The following is a 22408-nucleotide window of genomic DNA, read 5'->3' as shown; positions in this document are numbered from 1 at the left end:
CGGCAATCATAGGCTAAATTTGCATTGCCTACAGCACACTATAAAGAAAATATTTTATTACGTATTTTTAAATTTGAGAAATAAAGAGGATAGAGATAGGGAGTTCTTTATTAATAATCAAAATAAATAGGTAAAAATTCTATACATGTTAATGTATGATTATTTTAAGAAACTTTCGGAAAGATGCCATATGTCTGACAAATAACAAAATAGCCCGAGTCGTAAGGGGGGCATGTGTCCTGGTTACGCGTCCCCCAAAACAGTTGTCCACTCCTTGAGCAGAAAATCATTGGCACAACATTTTAGGTTCCTAGGCTCAATTGTACGGAAGCTGTGAGCAGTAAATCGAAAATGAGTTAGTGCATTTACTATTTTAGTTAGACACAGATTACCAATGTATATGGAACAAAACTATATATTAATCCTTTTGCTTACCACATGAACGTATCACCTCTGAGATATCAATTTCTGGAGAGTACTGGAATCACGATTACTTGTAATGTTCGACATTTCTTTGAAGAGGCAATCCACTATGTTTCAGCCCATTATTTTGTTGACATTTGTAAAAATAATCCACTATTCTTCGAGTATTCGTAGAATCCACTATTCTGTAGATACGTATAGAAGCAATAGATTGTTCTATAGATGTTAAGAAAATTTAATGTCCTGTGCGTATTTGTAGAAATATAATCTTCTATCTAGTATATCGTTGAAAACAACCTTCCATATCCGCATCATTTATGGAGATAATTCAATAGTTTTTAAGCATTTATAGACGTAATTAATTATTCTGTGGATATTTGTAGGTGCAATAAATCCGATAAGTACCAATAAGTTCATACTATTCTACAATTATTTATGGGGAAAATATAGGTGTTCCATATCTACTTACAGAACCAACCTAATAAGAGTCAATTTGTATTGTTGTGAGTTTAAGATTAATAGCAAGACCATTATCCCTAACCAATATTTTTCACTAAGCAATACTTTCTCCAGTAATTATAATTAAAAATTATTTCATCACGGGATAACCGTCTCCTAAAGATTAAAAGGGGAAAATTATAAAACTATTAAATAAAGTTATGTCATTTCCTGTAGTTTATTCACAATAATACTAGCACGACTATATTTGCTTTGTCAGCAAACGACGGCATTACAAAGCGCGGTTATATATATATATATATATATATATATATATATATATATATATATATATATATATATATATATTAATGTCACTAAATCATTTATATGTAGATTGTGTTATAAACATATTCAAAATTCAGAATTTGTTTATTTTCCTGTTGTGAAAATTACTTTTAGCTTTTTATAATACGCTACAGAAAATGTACAGGATTTCCGAAGTTAAGAAGGGATAAGTTAATTTTCATGTTATTTCCAAAATTTCTTGATACGTATATTTGAATAGTTTTTTTTGTTTTTTGGTAAAAGTAGTTTAAGAGTTTGTAAAATCTGAAAAGCAAATTCTTGTTATTTCTTTCATCTAATTAGAACATAGAATTATATTTTCTAGTTGTTATACTACTCAATGTAAAATTATAATGTCTTAATAGTTTTTAGTGTTGCTGTTTACGTCGAAACTTCCCTCGGGAAAGAGAAATTTGATCAATGGAAAGGCATGAAAGGGAAAAGGGAAATTTCGCTGAAAATTTAAAGTTTGCAGTTCTATTTACTTGACTGGGAATAATTTGGTTGGTTTAAATTATCTTTCAACTATATGCTTACAACTTTCATGTACGTTTTGAGTATAATGTATTTTTTTTTTAATTTTAAATGAACGATTGAATACGCTTGATTGGTAGATTAATGATGAACGTACAATCAGGTACTAAATTTCAAGAATGAACCAGGAAGAGAAATTCAAATCTATTTAAATGGAAATTGAAATAAAATGTATGGCAACATTGCAGCTGCTCTGCAGTGTATGTAACTCTGAGTGTGAAAACATCCAGTTGTCTTTGATAGGTCCAAGAATTTAAAAAAAGCATAACCGGGACGGATAATCAACAAGACAGTATTATTGGCTGTTTACCTAAGCACAATAGCTAGAGTACAACTTTGAAAAGAAAGAGTTATTGAAATATATCTTGACATAGTGAAGATCTCTAGGCAAAATACGTTGACGGGTTAATGAACATACGTAATAAACTATTTATGTTGCCTCAATTGATTTTCAACAAACGAGAAGATATTTCAAATTACTTTAATTCCATTCCTCTATCCTGGCTCTATTGGTGAAATCTCAAATAATAATTAGAAGTAGAAATATATTAGCTTTATGAAGGTACATAAGTAATGTAGAAAAAATAATGTACTTAATTCTAGGGATACCGATTATGTTTACTTGAGTTCACTTACATTCCTTAAAAAGTAATTTGAAGTTGTGGATCTTTAAGTCGCCGTAGACTTTTCCTCATTCATACCGGATCTATTGTGATAAAAAATGTTAAGGAAAATCAGAATGTCTAAGATGTACAGGTTATCTTTCTCTGCCCAGGTTCATCAACCAATGCGTGATTATGTAATTATATAGTTACTTTTTGCGCGTCCTTCAACTAGAAGTGTTGCCACCTGTAATTACTCGTTACATAGTGTGACAATATGATGTTCTCACAGGAAGTAAATGTTCGTCTTATTTGTAACGTAGATGTTGCCAAGTTGTAATACTAATGTGCAAAAATATTGAGATGTTGTGAGAAATACAGCATGCTTCCGTTTCTGATATATGTAGTGGCGGTTCTTGAGGGAAGTTTCAATGCTAAAAATTAATATTTTATTACTACAAGCTAAAGGCATTACTACTTAACCTTATTTTTGCTTTTACTAAGGGAATTAATGCATAACATTTTATTGCTACAAATTAAGAGAATTAGTACCTACTCAGTGGCGTATTTACGATTTTGTTTCGGGAGGGGCTTTGCTAACTTTCGAGAAAGGGGCTTTGCCTGAAAATGTGAAAATTCTGCAAGATATTTCATATACTTGACTATAGTAAGTAAGATTTCGGGGGGCTTAAGCCCGGAAGCCCCTCCTAAATACGCCACTGTACCTACTTAACATTTTATTGCTACAAACTAAGAAAATTAGTACTTAACATTTTGTTCTATGAGCTAAGGGAATTAGTACTTGACATTTTATTGCTATAAGCTAAGAAAATTAGCACTTAACATTTTATTGCTTTAAACTAGGGACTTAGTACTTAAAATTTTATTGCTACAAACTAAGAGAATTAGTACGGTACTTCATTTTATTGCTGTAAGTTAAGGGAATTTGTATTTAATAGTTTATTGCTATAAGCTAAGGGAATTAGTACACATCGCTACCAGCTGCATACTAGAATTAGTACGTGTTTTAAGTTTCCTTCTCTTAGTTTGTAGCTATAAAATTGTTATCTTTACCAATGTGACTTCCCTCAAAGCTCCCCCTTGGTATATTGTAAATTGGTAAATATCGTAATGAAGAGGGAAAACACTTAATTTCTTATTATGTTACAGTTAGTGTTTACGTTACTATTAGGATAATCTGTATCACCGTTATAAAAAGACAAATAACGATAAATACAATTTACTAATTAAAAGTTTTTTTTTAAAAAAAGAAAAAAAAACATACACATGAATAAATAACCTGCTCCAACAGGAGTTATTGTTGACATCAAATGGTATATTCTTTTAGCGCCATGAAAATTTGTTTTCTCTATCTTTTTGAAAGTACGCTTAAGAATTTATCCTCAAAACATGTAAATTTTTTCAAGTTAATGTCTTTTATCAATTCATACACATGTCTCTTGTTTATATCATACAGTGAGACCTCGATAACTTGAAACTGAAGGGAATAGACAAAAATTCGAGTTATCGAATTTTTCGAGTAATCAAGGTTCGAAGCTATCAATATGGCCACAACACAAATTTGAGATACCGAGGTTTCGCTTTCCTCATTAAAAGTGACTTTATATCCTCTGTAACTCAAAGTTTTATTCATTCAATCTCTAGAACTCAAAGTTGTGAAATTTCCTTAAATAAAACAAGATGATTAGTAAAAATAAAATACAGTCCATGCAAGGGCGCCCATCAGGGGGAGCAAGGTGGGGCGCTCGCCCCCTCGTAGAGGAAATTGTTCTTGGGAATATCGAAAACCCAATAGAATTTTTACATTAGTTACAGCAAAATTTGAAACTATATTTGAAATGTCGCTTATACTCCCCCCCCCCTTGGAAACCAAAACATGGGCGCCCTTGTGTCCATGTATTGTTTTGGAGAAAGGACTTTCTTTCATGTCTAAATATAGTAAAACACAATTAGAGTACACATTGGCAACAATGATAGGACTAGCAACAATCACAACTACGTAAAACATAGAGTTATAGCTACGAGTCATCGAGGTCGTGTCAAATGAAATTCGAATTATAGAGATAAACTGCAACTTGTTGAAGTTTGCAGATACAAAAGTTTGAGTTAGCGACGTTTCTAAATATAATTATAAAACCCTTAAAATTCGACTTTTCGAGGTTGTATAATTTTTCGACATTCGACTTATAGTGGTTTATTTTAACATTGAGCGCTATCGACAGTTCAACGGAATGTGAAAAATTTCGAGTTATCAAGGAATTCGAGTTATCGAGATCCAACTGTTTTATAGTTTTAAAAAGTTCAATTTAAGAGTTAATCACAATTTTTGACTATATCTAATTAAGCATAGAATATTATGTACGATCGTCTGCTACTATCATAATGGAAAAGAATTATAAAGATATATTATAGCTACTAGTGCCGTGCTTTAGGGGGCAAGCGGAGTGACGTCCCCGGGCGCCGAAGTAAGGGGTCGCAAAATGGAAAGAATGCGCATATATAAAATGGAAGTGAAAAGTAATAAAAAGTGCTCAAAATCAAGGAAAAGCAGGGTTTATTTTTGAAAATTTTCTTATGCTTCGCTCCAACCATGGTGGCGCTTCGCGGCTGATTTGTCGACCTCACTCATATATACGGGGCCGCCGTCGTATACTCTCGTCTCGGGCATTAATTTTTCACGGCACGGCACTGTATTATACTTCAGTACCAGCTTCTTTCTAATAAATGGCGTGGTAATCGTACATATTTTTTAGGTTTATGAAAATATTACTTTTTCTCGAAATTTTCAAAAACGACCCATGAGAATTTGCAGTTACTCATATCATTTTGTTCGACTGAACAAAATCTGTCGATTGGTTTCTGTCTCATCTTTGAATATTTTCCCGCTTTAAACGTCAATAATAATATTTGAGAATCTTTAAATTATTTAGTTTAATGTCCTTCTTAAAAAAAAAAAAAAATGCGAAGGCCAACATGTCAAATACTTCTGCCCAGCATAAGACAACTCAACTCTTAAATCCTATACACATTACTATTTATATGATAAATATTTATTGTATTACAATATGTTATTTATTTACTTAATATGTGTATACATACACACCAAGTAGAAAACAAATTCCTTAGAGTAGCTTTGATACGTGTTTCAGTATCTTGAATATTACTTATGATTTTCAACATAATTTATGAGATTTTACTTACATCACTGAGAATACAAATATAAATATTCTTTACAAATTGTGCGTTTCACTTTATGGTTCGAATCTAGCTGGTAATGATCAGATCACTTAACTTTTCTGGTGCATCTTTCAATAAATGATTTTATATTTCATTTACAGTTGAACAGTATTGTCATTATTTTTTTCGAAAGGAGGGGGGGGGGGGGCTTCCTAAATCTAGAGGATTCGACTTCCAAGGTAGCAATAACGTAACTAAGGGGTTCAAACGGGGCTTGTGCCCCGGGCACTGAATTGCGGGGCTCAAAACTGGGTAAATATGTATTTTCACCATAAGGCAAGGAAAGGAGTTTAGCAAACTAAAGAAAATAACAAGTTATCTCAGAAACTTAACAGGACAACAAAAACTCATCAACCTTAGGATCATATCCATAGAGCATAAGCTAGCTTCCACTGGCGTCTCTGGCATGTAAACTTTGGGGGGAACATCAAAGAAAGTGATTTAAATAGTAGTACCTAGCCCAACTTGTTTATTTATCTGTGATTCCATTTGTAACCTTTTTGCTTACCTTCACGGACTCTGTTATAATCGTTTCATAGCCTGAATATTATGTTCCAAATAAATATAATAATTATTGTTTATATGTTATTCTGCCGTTAGTAAATAAATTAAATTAAATAGAATATTGAACATTTTGTAGTTCATAATATTGGGAGCCCGTCCCCCCGCCAGAGACGCCCATGCTAGCTTCAAAGCTATCTTTGAGAATATTGTAAAATCCTTTGCAGCCAAAAGAGTCCGCAAAGTTAATTTTAGTTCCAGCTTTTTGTGTTTTCATTTAATTCACATCAATTTAAGAGATTGCAAAATATCCAACTGAAATGTCTAATGAAGCCAATATGTTCAGTTAGTTGGCGAAACTGTTTACACATTTATTTTTAAATAAGTGTTGTTTTGCTCAGTGATTTGTATTTCTAGTTTAAGTCATACATCAGGAATTCATTATAATGAAGTACTATTTGATGCCTGCAAGTTTCCAACAGAGTTATTACGCAAATACCGTATCCTTTTTCAAAGGTTTAGTATTAGGCAACCTAGACCTTTCTTCACTCTTAAACTTTTTAATAATACCTATAAATCTACATCCTGCAATCTTAAGAAATTGGCATCTCATTTATTACAATTTCTTAATTCAAAGTTATCGTTCAAATTCCTGAAGGCAACCAACAGAATAGGATAACCAAAGTTATGCCTGTGGAATTCGATAAAAATGAACAGCCTAATTACTAAGATGACAAAAACGAGCCTACGCAGTCATTTGTTTCAAATTTAGCAATTTCAGTTTAAGCTCAGGGATGTTCAAAATCAAACAAAAGAACACGTGTATGAGTGACAGATGGGTAATCACACTCATCTTCATTCTTTAGCTATTTATTATTTTTTTTCTATTTTAGCGCTTTGACTCTCTGAGCTGCCCATTTTCATTGTCAACGTTGCATAACACCTTTTATGTAAGGTGAAAAAATTCGTTACTGAGCAAACCATAATGAAAAATTCCATTTTAGTTTCGTTCTCGAGTCTTGCTGTTGATGTTCTTTAATATTCCAGTATGACCTTCATGAACACAATTGACCCGTAAGTCTTTCTTCCGTGCCTCTGATTCTTCAAGTGCGCTTTTATGCTGGATGATCTTTTGAAGTGTTTCAACCCTTGACGCATAAGCAACTTGAAAAAGAAGAAGAAGAAGAAGAGGAAAGAGTGTAATAATGTTAGAACTTGTAACTCTTGATTGATTTGTAATAACCAGCTACAAGTTAAAAAGATCATCATTATTTCTTCTTTGTCAAGTCACATTGTCTGCAATTTCCTTCTCAAGAATTGGACAATGGCTGGGAATTTCCATTAATTTAATGTACAAAGACATTTGCTTCAAGTTTTTTCTTTTCTATTAAAAAAAAAGGAAAAAAATATTAAAAATACACGTGAAAGCCATATGGAACATTGATTATTTTTAAAATATCTAACCTTCCACAACAAATACATGAGAATTTAAATAAATTTAATGTACAAAGACATTTATTTGCTTCAAGTTTTTATATTACATATATATAGTTTCTGGAAAGGAAAAAATAAAAAAGACACGTGAAAATCATATTATATATCGCCGTTTTTCTAAAATATCTAACTAACCTTCCACAACAAACCATAGGTTAATTTTAGTATACAGTGTGTTCAGGAATAAACCGACAAACTTCACATACATGTTAGAATCTCAATGCAAGAAACAAGTTTATCTGCAACTTTGATTGGAAATATCTAATTGCATAGATGGGGCCAATTTAAAGTTTTTAGTGGAATTGTTCTAGGGTTTTTACACTGAATAAGACATTGAAGACGTTTCCGACCAAATTCATAAATAAATTTTTGGTCTTATTCCATTTTATGGGGTACAGTTTTGTAAAATCTGCGGAAGAAATATGAATTCTGATTTCGAAAGAGAAACATGGAAGAAATCGGAATATATGTGGATCTTCTTACCTGTAACATGCGTAAAACGTGAGAATATATAATACAAAAGCTGCACTTGTAAGCACATGAGAACATACTGTTAAACGTGGAACTGTAATAAACTGTAAGTCGTGATCCATAATGATCGAAGTATTCGAAAGGTGTCCGAGCTGTTCTGGTTAGCGGTGTGAAGTAAAATACAGGCAATAGTGATAGTGTCCGAAAACAGTGTATCGAAGTGGCGGAACTTAGTAGTGACATTCAAATATCAGATAAATTGAAGCAGCAGCTTGAATTATTGGATGTTGGAAAGGATAAAACATAGGATTTCCAGGAATTTCTCACATGTTGTAATAGGGTAGTGCCGTATTTAGGGGTAACTATGGGGCTCAAACCCTCCCCCCACCCCGAAATAAATTTGTTAGTTTTTCGCAATCCACGTACAACAATCCTTCTTACCATTTCTAATAATTTCATTGACTGTCCATTTTCTTATGCTTTTTGTTCAGAAGTAATACTGTATTTGTCAAATTTCATTCCATGTAAAAACTATGTTTTTTTTCTATCTTTCGTCCATTCTACTCATCTGTTTCTTTTTCTTAGTTGTTACTTTCTTTCGTTTCTCGTATCATACTTTCGACCGTTGTTAGTTAAAATTGAAGTCAGCTGTCGTAAGTAACACCGAAACTAAGAGGAACTGATATGCGAAACTGGTGTTCCACAAAAACTTGCACGGATATCAACATAACAGGACTTTAGTTATTATAGCAAAGGAATATTTACATCGTTTAGTTACTATGTAGAATCAGTAAGTCTTTGCCAGATGATTTCTGTTATTGTGCTAATAATGTACAATCACGTCAGTTGATGTTGACAAGTCCTTCTTTTATTCTAGCAGACAATAAATGAAATTTGATACCAGAAAACTTGAAAAATTCCTAGTGGAGTCCTGTCGAATTTCATTTTGCACTGCACACAGTAAACACTGTAAATAAGAATCTAAAACGAGAATTTTAGGAATGATCAAAAAATGGATCAAAAGTTTGCGATCTTGGCCAAGAATTTTAGAAATGATCGCAAAAAAAAAAAAAAAAAAAAAAAAACATCAAAAGATTGCAATCTTGGCAAACAATTAGTTTTTGAATCAGGGGCTACTTTTTGAACGGCCCCTGAATCGCATTTTCGTATTTTCTATGGAATAAGCACATCATACTGAGTTAAGTGATAGTTTGTGTTTGGTTACATTATATGTACTTCTCCAGATATAAGGCGTACAAGAAAATTTTTAATTGAAAAGTATTGGATCTTTTGATTTAAAAAAAAATCTGTTATCTTCATTTTCTTAAGCTTATTTTATTTATAATGCATATTTTCTAACATTTTAGTTCATATTTGTATGCATATTTTCAGACCTTCTAGCACATACAAATCCGGCCTCACTGGCTCATATTTACCAATGACGCTTGCGTTTTTTGGTTGTTTCTACCATATTACTTTTGTTAGAAGCATGGGGCCTGTATAGTTGTGTTTCTTAGATATTACTTTTTCTTAGTAAATTAATATATTTCACTCAGAAATTTTGCTATCTTGGTACCAAGATTTTAAATCTACACCCAGAGACGTACACAGGAATTTATTTCGGGAGGGGTCTAAAACGTTTTGGGGGGGTCCAAATACAATTTAAGGCTAAATTTTATGAAAATTTCTAAAATTGCCCCTAAAAGTAGACTACATTTACAAAAAGTCGGGATTTCGGGGGGGTCCGGACCCCCAGGATCCACCCCCTGCGTACGCCCCTGTCTACAGCGAAAACTTATCACAATTGTATATTAATTATAAAGCTAACTTGTAAAAACAAATTGAAAATAGAAAAGAGTTGTTATAATTTCTTTTCTCCGTGTTAAACAATGTGCAACTGGGTGAAAGATGCTTTAACAAAAACAAGCACATGTCAGTGAGTTAGAAAAAGAAGAAAATGAATGGTAAAGAATATATGAATCTGGTCTTTTTAGATAGTGTGAAGAGTGGACAGTAGTTTAACAACTACATTTTAGTCGATATAATTCTTCAATAGTTAGAGTAGCAAATACAATAGAAGGAAAATCAAATAGGTTTTGAATTTTAGAACGCTAGATCGCATTAAATTAGCAGATTCAAGTTCATGTGATCACTATGTGAAAGTGAACAAGTTCAATTTTATTACTTAACCTAAAGGAGAACTTTTGATGATGGATTCATTGTCACTAAATTTCAATCTGGATGATCTAGATATTTCATCATTAGATCAATCAAACGAAGAATTGCTTTATTCTCCTATGTTAAACGAAGAAGAAATCAACCAATTGTGTTTCACACCTCTTTCTATGCCAATTGTTGACAGTACAGATGATGAACCCATGGAAACCTCAAGTTCTAAGGTTCCAAACTGGTTCCTGAAGGCATCAAATTCTATATGCGCTCAAGATACAACGATCAGACAAGCAACAGAAAATAAAATAATAGGATATTCACAATCGACAAAGACACATCAATCCATCATGGCATCTAAACCTCATGTAACTAACGTCGTGGCAATGGTAAACTTAATGTGCAAACTAGATTTGAAGCATATTGCTCAAAAAGCAACGAATGCAGAGTATTACCAGCACAAATTTCCGGCTGTCATCATGAGAATACGAGAACCCAGGACAACTTCTCTTGTGTTCCACAGTGGGAAGTTGATATGCACAGGAGCTACGACTGAAGAAAATGCTAAGCTTGCTCTAAGAAAACATGCACGTATTATTCAAAAGTTGGGTTACGATGTTGCATTCAGAAAATTCAAAATATTGAATATAGTTGGACTTTGTGATCTTAAGTTTCAGGTTCGACTGGAAGCTCTTGCAATAGTTCATGCGCCTCATTGTAAATATGAACCAGAACTCTTTCCTGCACTTTTGTTTAGAAAGAAAGGTCGGCGAGTTGTTTCGATGGTATTTATATCAGGAAAAATTATATTTACTGGTGCGAAAGTTAGACAAGATATGTACAAAGCGTTTGAAGAAATATATCCTATATTAGAAAATTTTAGGAAGAAACGCTTAAGGTCCAATGTTTGAACTTTTCTTTAAAATGAGACAAAACATTAAAAGAATTCAATTAAATATTTTTCATTGTTTCAAAAATACTGTAAGTTATTGACTGAATTAGTGAAAGCACATCTTTTAGATTATTTGCTTGATGGCAATAATTAGTATGTTTTGACTTATATAATTTAAAGACTTCTGTATAATGTACATATTTCTCGCATTGTCGCATTCATAATTTCTTCTCAGGGTATTTTGTAGTGCATCCTAATATGTCAATTAGACTGTACAAAGATTGAGAAACATATATTTAAAAATATCGTTACAATATTAAGATGGGGTCTTCCCTGAGAAAGCAAATCGAAAACAGTAGTTATTGTAGGTTCTGTACTACAAAAGTGTGTTGTTTTATATTGAGAAAACACATATCGGTAATTAAAATGACGAAGCAAATGGCCAGTCAATAGTTTGCATTGCTTTCAGTGTTAAACACACACCAAATCAAAAGTTGTAAATGTGACCTTTATATCATACACTAACGGTAAGTATATAAGATCATTATAGTTTAAAGAATGAAATTTGATACTATAAAAGAATGTTGGTAAATTTTGCGATTGAGTGTGTTATTGTATAGAGAATACCAAAGGCAAATCATACATTAGTCATTAAATTTTCTTTACAAAGAGCAAAAATGCATTTTATGTGTAAATTAAGATACACCTGATGTGTTATAACATATCCAAATGTTTGAAGATTGCTATGACAGTATGCTTATTCTTAACATTTTTGGATCGAATAAGCAAATTCAGGTTATATAATTTATTTAGGTTGTGTAATATTTCATAATATAAAGGAAATTTTCATATTTTTCTAAACGTTAATGGGCTTTAATTTTTATTTACTTTATTATATGCTTTAATTTTTGTTTATATGATAAAAGTATACTTTTATTTTGTTTAAGGAGAAGCTTTAATTGTGGGATATAGCATAATACCAATTAAAATGGATCTAAAATTGACAATTTGCCTAATAATCTAATGTTTTGTAATACACCAAATTATATATTTACCTAAAAATAAATCTGTAATGTGTACAAGAAATTAAATTAATTAATTAAAGGTTGTTTGTTTATCACTTACATATATCAGGAATTTCGGAGTGCTTCATCTCAGATTATTCTAAATCAATTGGAATTGAAATATAATGTCAATTCTGAAGATAACGCTGACTACTTTTTGTAAAAGTAAAAGGTTAAAATTACGCAGTTAATTACATCTGTTGAAATGCAATGTGTAACAAGCAACGGTTGCTCAAAAACTCCCGGCGAGCAAAGCTGTGGAACACAGCCTCTATTACTGAGCCCTGGCCGAGCTCGGCCACCATGTATAGCGAACTTTATGCCTTAGACCATGGGCTATTTGCTCACCATATTTTGGCCAGATTCGTCCAGTAGTTACTAGGAAATATAACACATACAAGGCGAGCTGAGCCTATCCTTGGCCGAGCTCGGCCACCAGAGATTTTTATTGTCTGAGAAAAAAAAATAAACTGAAAGTTTCTTTATACTTTTTTTTTTTTTTTTTTTTTGTATTTTTAAGTAGAGGATCATAAAAGTCAAAATTCAAACTCGGACTAAGTAGTATAATGACACTTTCATTGGCATAAATTCAAAATGAAAGCTTGACGAGTTTGAGTCATTTTTATATCACTAGATTTGGTGGGTTTTTTTTCTTTTGTCGTTCTCTTATATGGCATATAGGAGCATACAGCTTCAGTATAGGTTTTTATTATTTCTTAGCTTCAATTCTTTGTTCTGTGATTAATCTATCATTGTCTTTTCAGTTTTGTGTCATACAAAGTCTTCAAATCAGTCTTAGCTGTACATTTAACGATGAAAGCTAGCACCGTCATTGAATTCCCAACTGAATAAAAATGAGTGCTTAAGTTCTCCTACCATACATACATCTTCACGCTTAAGAGATAATATTATACTAAATAACAAAATAATTCAATGGTAAATGTTAAAGAAGTTTCCTTGTTAACCCCATAGCCCAAATATAGGTTCTTGCAATGCTACATGTTAAGACCACATTAAAAAATTACTGTTCAATTTTCAACTTCCAAACCTGCTTTTCATGGCCCTAACTAAAACTTAAATGGGGCGTAGCAACAAGGTGAAGAAATGCCAAGTGGGTTTCCGGGAAGCTGATAATGAAGCCTTGAGATTTCATCTCCTTGAGTATCTTTCGACAAGACAGTCTATCTACAAGCCTAAATTGTCATTAATGGCAATGCTATTTGTCGCAATGTTGGTTCTGTGAAGAGTTATTCGAACGGTACGGAAGAGAAACATTCGAACATTCTCACGTTCCTTGAGATGAATGCATGCAACTTCCATTTGTCCACTAAATTCAATCCAGAGAGTATTGTAAACTTGCTGCAAACTAGGATGTTTGTATGCAAGTAATATTAGGCTGTGAGTAAAATTTATTGTGAACTAATTACCTTAAGGCAGTGGTCCAACCATTCTTGACTTACCACACATTTTACTGAACACCTAAGATATCACGATATACTTATTTTGATATAGTGTAAGACAATAAATAGAGGTCTGCGGGGATATATAATAGCGTAACTACATCCGTACTACATCTCAATCCCCACCCGCATCCCCAACATCTGTACCCACATACACATCTGCAGATAATGGGATAACAAATACGCACAACTTCTATTACAATTGTGATTTCATAAACAGTTTCTAACGTAATAATTTTAAGTATCTCCTTTGTGCTTCGTGATATGATATTAATAAAATTAAAACTAAACGTTAAATACAGTTCTCCCTTTTTATAAGTCAAGTACTCGAGATAAAATGGAGTGGAATTCATGCAGAAACAAATTACGAAATCGATTGAAAACATGCATACTTAAGGTCCCTTCGAAAGCAGTTTGATGATAAGTAGATTGTCAAGTTGGTAATACCCTATCTGTCAGTCAATTTCGGAGCAAATCGTTCTTTTTTTTTTTTTTTTTTTTTTGTATCTCTTTCTCTTATTATTTATAAGACATGAGCGTCTTTGTTTAGAACGCAAAAGTGAAGTGGAGATAAAACATCCTTCAGAAACAAGAATAAGTCGCTCCAAACGCTCACATACAATCACATTATCAGCAAGTTCTAATCTGTTTTTGAGAGCAAAGAAAATCCAGCGAATCACAATTTTCCTTTGATTTTTTTTTATTTTTTTTATTTTTTTAATTTTTTTTTTTCTCCTTGAAAGTGAATACACTAATCCACGACGTCAATACTCGTCTTTTCACAAGTATCCGCAATTGTATCCGGCATCCACAAAGAAACTAAAGCTACATCCGAAAAAATCTATATTGTTGCGGATATCCGCAAATACATCCGTGGATATCCGCGCAGACCTCTAATTATAAGTTTTTATAAAGAAGTGACTATGCAGTACTGACAAGGAAGGGTCACGCAGTGGCTCCGCTGAGATCCGAACGAGACAATTGTGTTAGCATTTGATATATTATAAGTAGATGAATCCCAAAGTTATACGTGCCACCGGGCGGAATATCGTGAGTTACAACATATTTTGTAATGTAAGAACTACAAAAAAAATACCTGGCAGATTAGTTTGAAACGAGTCATTTGTTCGGAAACGGTTAGGTAAGTGGAAAACTCGGCCAACACGTATCCCATCATTTTGAACGACAAACTTTTTGTGGCAAAAAAAAACTTTGTCCCAGGGTCCCCGAAGAGTCCCAGACGGGGTCCAACTCAAAATTTTCAAATGATAAGGGGGATAAGTGGCACATCATTTGAAAGCTGTTGTAAAATGAAAGAAAATGCAGCAAGTTTCGACTCTCTACAACAACCCTGTGCAAAATGGCGACGGGTCAAAATGTAAACAAAAACTTAATTGAAAAGTCCATGGTCACCCCTATAAATCGGAAACGGTGAGACACGTGTGAAAACAGGAAAGGAATGACATTATTTTCAAAGTACAAAGATTTAAGTGAAAACGTCTTGTCCCAGGGTCCCCACATGGTCCCAGGTGGGGTCCAACTAAAAAGTTTCAAATGGCAAGAGAGGTAGGACATCGTTTGAAAGCTCTTGTTAAGTGAAAGAAGATGGAGCACGTCTCGACTTTCTACGACAACCCTGTCCAAAATTGCGGTGGGTCAAAAGGTAAACAAAAACATAATTGAAAATCTGTGGCCACCTGGAATCCAAGATGGCCGCTTAAAACCTATATCGAAAGGATAAGCATACCAAACTGCTGAAGCTAGGAAAACAAATTTGGTATTAATGTTGATTAGTAAGTGACTAAAATATGCAAAATGTTCAAAAACGCGATATCTTGAGTTCATCATGCCGCACTATGTATCGAACGCATATCCAGCTCACACCACTGGTGTTGGAGAAGCGATTGTTTATCGTTAATAGTAGATATCCGCAAAATATCAAAGAATATAATATGTAATCCAATATGGCTGCCAGCGTGAAAAATGAGTTTGTATATAAATATGTCATTTCTTGGAATATTGTGACCAAACCAAAAAAGTTTGACGCAGCTCGATGTACTGAAATGACTTACACATGTTTGGTGCTATTCGCCAATCTTGCAAATGAATTTTGTTGTTGTTGATGATGTATATTTGGTATTTCTTGAAGTATTGCGATCAAACCAACAAATGACATACAAATGTAACCAACACGAATACGTTACAATAGAGTCTCCAACCTACTGGTGCGGCAAGTTCTTTCTGTATGAAGTACATATGACAAAATTAGAAAAATACCCGAAGGTATTCAACTTTTGTTTAGCATTATGTGTAGGAAGTGAGAGTTGTGTGTTCATCGCATATTCGTTATATTCAAGTAAATAATGTCGAGAGAACCGTGACGAACGTGCATTAAGAACAAAATATATATGTGCTGTTACCGAATGAAATAATAGTTGAAGTAAATCGAAATTCAATTGTTCTCTAGTCTTCCTATTATTTCTAAATACACAATAGAGAAAAATAAAGATTTAGATTTGTACTGTTACGAATGACAGGTTTTAAGCGGCCATATTGGATTCAAGGTAGCCATAGGTTTTCAATTAAGCTTTTGTTTACATTTTGACCCACCGCAATTTTGCACAGGGTTGTCGTAAAGAGTCGAGACTTGCTGCATTTCTTTCATTTTACAAGAGCTTTCAAACGATGTGCTACTTATCCCTCCTTGCCATTTAAAAAATTTGAGATGGACCCCGTCTGGGACCCTGCGAGGACCCTGAGGCAAACTTTTTTATCCGAAAAAGTGTGTCCTTGAAAATGATGGGATACGTATTGTCCAAGTTTTTTATTTACTCAACCGTTTCCGAACAAATGACTTGGTTCAAACTATTCTGCCAGCTTTGTAGCTTTTATATTACAAAATATGTTGTAACTCACGACATTCCGCCCGGTGGCACGTATAACTTTGGGATTTGTCTAGTTATAACATACTAAATGCAAACACAATTGTCTCGTTCGGATCTCAGCGGAGCCACTGCGTGACCCTTCCTTGTGAGCATTGCTGCTGCTGCTGGAGGCGTTCATTGGTACACTGTGTCTCAAAATTGATTTTAACTAATTATTAAATGCTTCACGATTTTAAAATTTCGTGGCACATAATATGGGACTGCGCGACATACCGTTTGGTAGCCACTGTCTTAAGAAATCCGCGTAAACGACAATGCTTCCACAACGGAGACACGATTTTTCAAGGCGTGAGACGTTCTCGCGAACATCAATGAATGAATATGACACATAGTGTCTGGCGTTCCAGAAGTGAGGCAAAGGATGATAAATATGACGCGGAAGGAGTGTAAAAATATGCAGGTTGTATAAATTATTTGTTATTTATAGATATGTTACCGCTACTTTGTTTTGAGCCCCGTAAACCATTGTTTCTAAGAAGTAGGATCTTCATTCCTCATTGCTGAGTAGTATTAGTGACTGATCCAGGGGGGGAATCGGGGAAATCGCCCCCCCCCCCAGAAGAGCAAAGTTTTTAAAAAAATTTATATATAAATAAAACCCATCCCAGAGTTTGGAGCTCTTAAAAGTAGCTCTATATGGCAGTATTACAGACCTTCCCCCCAGAAGTCCGTCCTGGATCCGCCCCTGAGTAGTATATCGATCAATTATGGCGTCGTGCAAGTTGGTTCGTGTTGTTCAACAATGAGGAACTTTTCCAAACAATGGCTATTTCAGATATATATATATATATATATATATATATATATATATATATATATATATATATATATATATATATATATATATATATATATATATAGGATCCTTACCACTATTTGGGTTTGTGAGATCGAAGCAAGGGCCTTCACCGGAAATCTAACTTGAGACTATGCACACAGAAAGCACGCGCATTAACTATTTGGCCACGAAAAAACACTACCGTATTAAAATATTACTTGTAATCAGTGGCGTATGCAGAATTTCACACACTCAATCTCATATTCTTTCAGGACCATCGTGATTTATATATATTAAATGTTTAATAATTAGTCTATACATTTTAATTCCTCCACTATTTTGGAATTCGTTTCGTTCTCAAAGGATTCTAGCTTGAAATTACAGTAATTTAATTTTAAATGTATAAATAGAAAACGCAACTCTTAGGAAGGAGTGATATATCACTATATAGTATCTCTTTTAAGCAATACCATACTAGAAAATATGAGATATTATCTAAGAAAAAGAGAGAATATTCCTTTCAGAAGAATAATTAAATATTATTATTTTAAACCTTAAAATATATGGACGGGTGAAAGTTACAGTGGACTGACTCGTTCTTTCAAAAAGAAAGATTTAGAGCCATATGTATCAACGAAGTTCAAATGAGCGTTCGTGTAAACGAGTTTAGGATTTTCTTGCATCATTGAATATCTAAGCTTAGTACATTTGGCTCAGTACTGTAGACCAGTGGTTCTCAGAGTGGGGTACGCGGACCCCTGGGGGTCCGCGACGCCTAAAAGTTGAAGTGTGTTGTAACAAAATGGAACTTATAGCTGTTATGCAAGATGCATTTTTAAGATGAAGAAACTGCAGTTGTGGGCAGTACGAGTATAAAACACTAACTAATTTCCAGTGTTCAAGGATTTCATTGATTTTTCAGGTGAAAAGTCTCTGCTGATATGTACACTCATGTCCAAAATTATTGTCGCGTGTCTATAAATATGTTGTTGTAGGAATATAATTTGATAACGAATTCGCCCGGTATTTCTTATAATGTTAGTATATGTATAATCGGCAAAGACATGTATGTGGCAAATTTTATGGCAAAAGAGCAGTAAATAAGAACGATAAAACAAAAATAAAACTTTCTTGTCCATTTAGGAACATTTTGTTTTACTCATTCTAATTTTCGTATTTATAAGTCTTTTCCTGTGAAATTTACCACAAATATACATTTCCCGATTATACACATAGTATCATTATTAAAAGTACCCTGCAAAATCATTATCAAATTATATTCTTACACGAATACAGTTATAGATATGCGACATTCATTTTGGACATGAGTGTACATAACATTGTAGAACACAGCTAATGCTTTCGAGAATATTTTCCTGTCCCACAACCTAGTAATGGTTGGATTGAAAATTCTTTCACTAATGTAGAAATCCATTACATACAAGGTATGAATCTCTCTAACATAGAACAAGAACAGCTATTGGAACTATCCTGCGATACTTAATGGAAAAACGTTTTTTTTTTTTTTTTTTAATGAACTTTGTAGCTTTTGGTTGCGTGAGCGTTGTCAGTGTGAAGTGTTGTCTAAAAAGGCATTGAAACATTTAATGCCTTTCTTATGAGAGTTGACTTTGAGTTGAACGTCCCTTTCAGCAGTGAGGCAATATGAGACGTGGACCTACTGATTCACGTGGAGTCCGAACCACATGAGTCCGGAAATCGAATCCGAGTCTTCCACACCAAAGGCGCGTACGTTAACCGCTTAGCCGCGAACGAGCTCTCTTCCTTACTTATGTGAGCAGACCTTTTCTGCTCTTTGCGGTACTAAAACCTTAAAGCGAAATCGTCTGAATGTGGATTCGGATCTAAGATTGATGGTGACAAAACTTATTCCAGATTTCAATATAATTATGGAAGAAAACATGAAGAATTTTATTCCTCACATTAGTGACCCCACATTTCAGAATATTGTTTATCAAGTGTATTTCCTTTAAAAAAGAAAGGCATTGATTTTCAATGTTGAAAATTACTGTATTTTCAATTGAAATTTCGTTCACTAGGAAACAATCATGTATCTTTAGAATAAATTACTTAGACCCTGTTGCATTATTTTTCTTGATCTTTTTCTTGTCAGTGGTAATTCTAATTAGAATAGTTTTTTAATAACATGTGAAATTTCAGATAGAATTGCAAGGGGGCGACAGATCACTTTCCAAATGGACAAGGGGTCCGTGTTATCGGAAAGTTTGAGAACCACTGCTGTAGACTAAGTTCTACGAAGTTAAACCCCGAAAATTGGCCGTTCAAGGTTAAACGTAGTTCACCCACCACTTGATCGACACTTACCGTTGAACATCGTCCAACTGTTGAACTTCGTTACTGCACACGGCCAGATACCTTATCCACACCTAGATAAATCAGTCTGTTAACAGACAAGGTTAGTAAGAGCTTCACTCAATTGCTAACAAAGGGGAGTGAAAGTTCTAGTGATAAAGGAAACAATTGTTTTGTTTACGATTTTATTACGGTATATTTTGTGTTGATTTCTGGAAAGTAAAGAATATGTGATTTACACTAATGTAACTTTAGCCCATCCATATAATTAAGCCTGACAAAAAAAAAAAAAAAAACTCTGCCAGTAAAATACAGGCCAATTGGTAACCCTAATATAAAACTGACTGTGAGTTAAATATGCAGTTCTATAAAGTAACCCTAGAATTTAGTGGAAGTTTTCGATTAGATATGACCTTACACTTAACAGTCCCCCTTTTTCCATTTTTGTGATTGGGTCAATTAACTTGAATGATACATCATCATTTGTAAATTTCCAGTTGAAGGTCAGTATTTTGATTATTTTTATCTGCACTTTCATTGTTTCCGCTTAATTGAAGAAACGTAATTATTAAAAAAAAAGAGAGAAAGACCTTGTTGTCACTTTCTGGTTTCATCTATCATGTATTGACCATCATCTATCATATTTATTATGCTGTACAGCACACAAACACACACATACTATATATATATATATATATATATATATATATATATATATGGGCATCTCTGGCATGTAAAATTTGGAGGGACATCAAATGATTTAAATGGTACTACCCAGTCCAACCGTTTATTATACATCTTCGATTTCATTTCTTACTTTTCTGCTTTCCTTCACGAACCCCCTTAAGGTATATCAAAAACTCTGTTATAATCGTTTCATAGCCTGAATATTATATTCCAAATAAATATAATAATTATTATTTATAAACTATGTTATTCTGTCGTTAGTAAATAAATTAATTTAGAATAAAATATTAAATGTTTTGTATTTCAAAATATTGAGGGAGACGCGTCCCCCCTGCCATATATATATATATATATATATATATATATATATATATATATATATATATGTGTGTGTGTGTGTGTGTGTGTGTTCTTATTTCTTCTTTTCCTTTTTTAAATATTATGTACTTGTTAAACAGGTTCTATATCAAGGATGTTATAAAAGAGAGGATCTATCCATATGTACCTTCATTCTATTAACTCAATAAAGCCAAAAAATAACCGAGTATCGGCACGTCTGATTGGCTACTCTCATTTCCGCCATGAATGTTGGCTCAAATAGTGCGATCTTAGTGGGCGGAGCGAGCGGAGTGAGGGTAGTGAAACTGTGACGTATGGCTTCACGATTTAGTTGTATAGGCAGATCCTCTATTTTATAACATCCTTGTTCTATAATAATAATAATAGCTAAATAATTCGAAAATGCTCTGAACTTTATTTTCGAATTTCGCAAAAATGTTTGCAAGACTTTAGCTTAACCCTCACATTCGATTTAACCCGATATGGTTTAATACAGATCATAATGCCTGTATTGTACCTGATTCCATTTTCGTGACTACTTGTATGTCATTATAAGAAGGTTTGACTTAGTGCGAATACTGATCAGATTCTCTGCATTAGCTGATATTTCCTAGAGAACTTTCTTGTAAAGCCAAATGAATACTGGCATATACGTAGGGGGTCTATCTTTGATTGGCCCAATATTTGCTTCTACTCTATTTTCGAAGGAGAGTTTGCAGTTTGTATTTTCCATATTATTTATGTTCAAATTCGTGTTTTCATGCCGAGATGTGTTTTCTACGTATAGAAAGTATTACTGCATAAGCTATTATATGGCTACATGAAAGAATAAGTTAATTAACAGGAGTATAAACATTTGTATGTTCTTTTTTTCTTTCTAGAAATGGATCATTGCCGGGCAATGAAGCAGGTTGTGCTTCCTTCGTATCCTCTCAGTGGCTTACGCCTCTTATGTGGAAAGCTTATAGACATGGCATCTCGAGCGATGATGTTTGGAATTTACAGGTATTATTAACTAAAAAAAAAAAAAAGTAATTTCTTCTATTTAGGTAGTTAAATCATTCATTAACTCCTCACGTAGTACAGCACTTTACGTTTTGTTTAAAGAAATATTACGATATCATGAATATATTGATTTCCGCTTTGTATTTTATTCGGGGATTCCTCTCAGTGAAAATTAATATTGTAATTATAAATACTAATACTAATACTTCTTAATATGCTTATAATGTGATACAGATGTAAATAATATTCTTTACGTTACTGACAGGGCCGGCCTTATTCAATTTGCCGCCCCATGCAATGGCATCATTTGCCGCCCTCCCTCCTTTATCCAAAAGAAGACATCTTAAAAGCCAATTTTAAATAAGCTACCCTATCTTGAATAATGAAGGGGGAAAGAGCACTCGCACTCAGAAAGGCCTAAAAACTATAAATACAATCTTGTTGTGTCTGATTTTTTCTTTAAGTAATAATCTATTATGTTAATGAAAGCAAACACACTTGAAGAGAAAATATGGTAATCCTTTTTTATAGAATTCAATATCGAGCTTCTATCTCAATATATCAGTTTGCAATTCCAGTACAACTAGCTCATTTATCTTTATTTCCTGATTTTCCTTGTACATTTGTTAATATATTTTAAAAAAGGTTTCCACCTTCAATGATAAG

The 22408-nt window shown here is 33.3% G+C and overlaps 2 protein-coding genes across 3 annotated transcripts in view; both read left to right on the top strand.

Annotated features, from left to right (window-relative positions):
* The window catches only part of LOC145694696 (ATP-binding cassette sub-family C member 5-like), a 78070-nt gene that overhangs the window by 24280 nt on the left and 31382 nt on the right, over window positions 1-22408 (top strand). For both annotated transcript variants that reach the window (XM_081771212.1, XM_081771213.1), the window contains exon 3: window positions 21619-21742. In XM_081771212.1, the coding sequence (XP_081627338.1) occupies window positions 21619-21742 (124 nt within the window). The remainder of the gene's footprint in view (window positions 1-21618; window positions 21743-22408) is intronic.
* On the top strand, window positions 10019-12221 carry LOC145694695 (uncharacterized). Its single transcript, XM_081771210.1, has one exon. The coding sequence runs from the start codon at window positions 10277-10279 to the stop codon at window positions 11147-11149; it is 873 nt and encodes a 290-aa protein (XP_081627336.1). The 5' UTR covers window positions 10019-10276; the 3' UTR covers window positions 11150-12221.

This window comes from Thermobia domestica, chromosome 9, assembly GCF_964235325.1.
Source record: "Thermobia domestica chromosome 9, izTheDome1.hap1.1, whole genome shotgun sequence".
Lineage (NCBI taxonomy): Eukaryota > Metazoa > Arthropoda > Insecta > Zygentoma > Lepismatidae > Thermobia > Thermobia domestica.
This window is presented reverse-complemented; position numbering and strand designations above follow the sequence as displayed.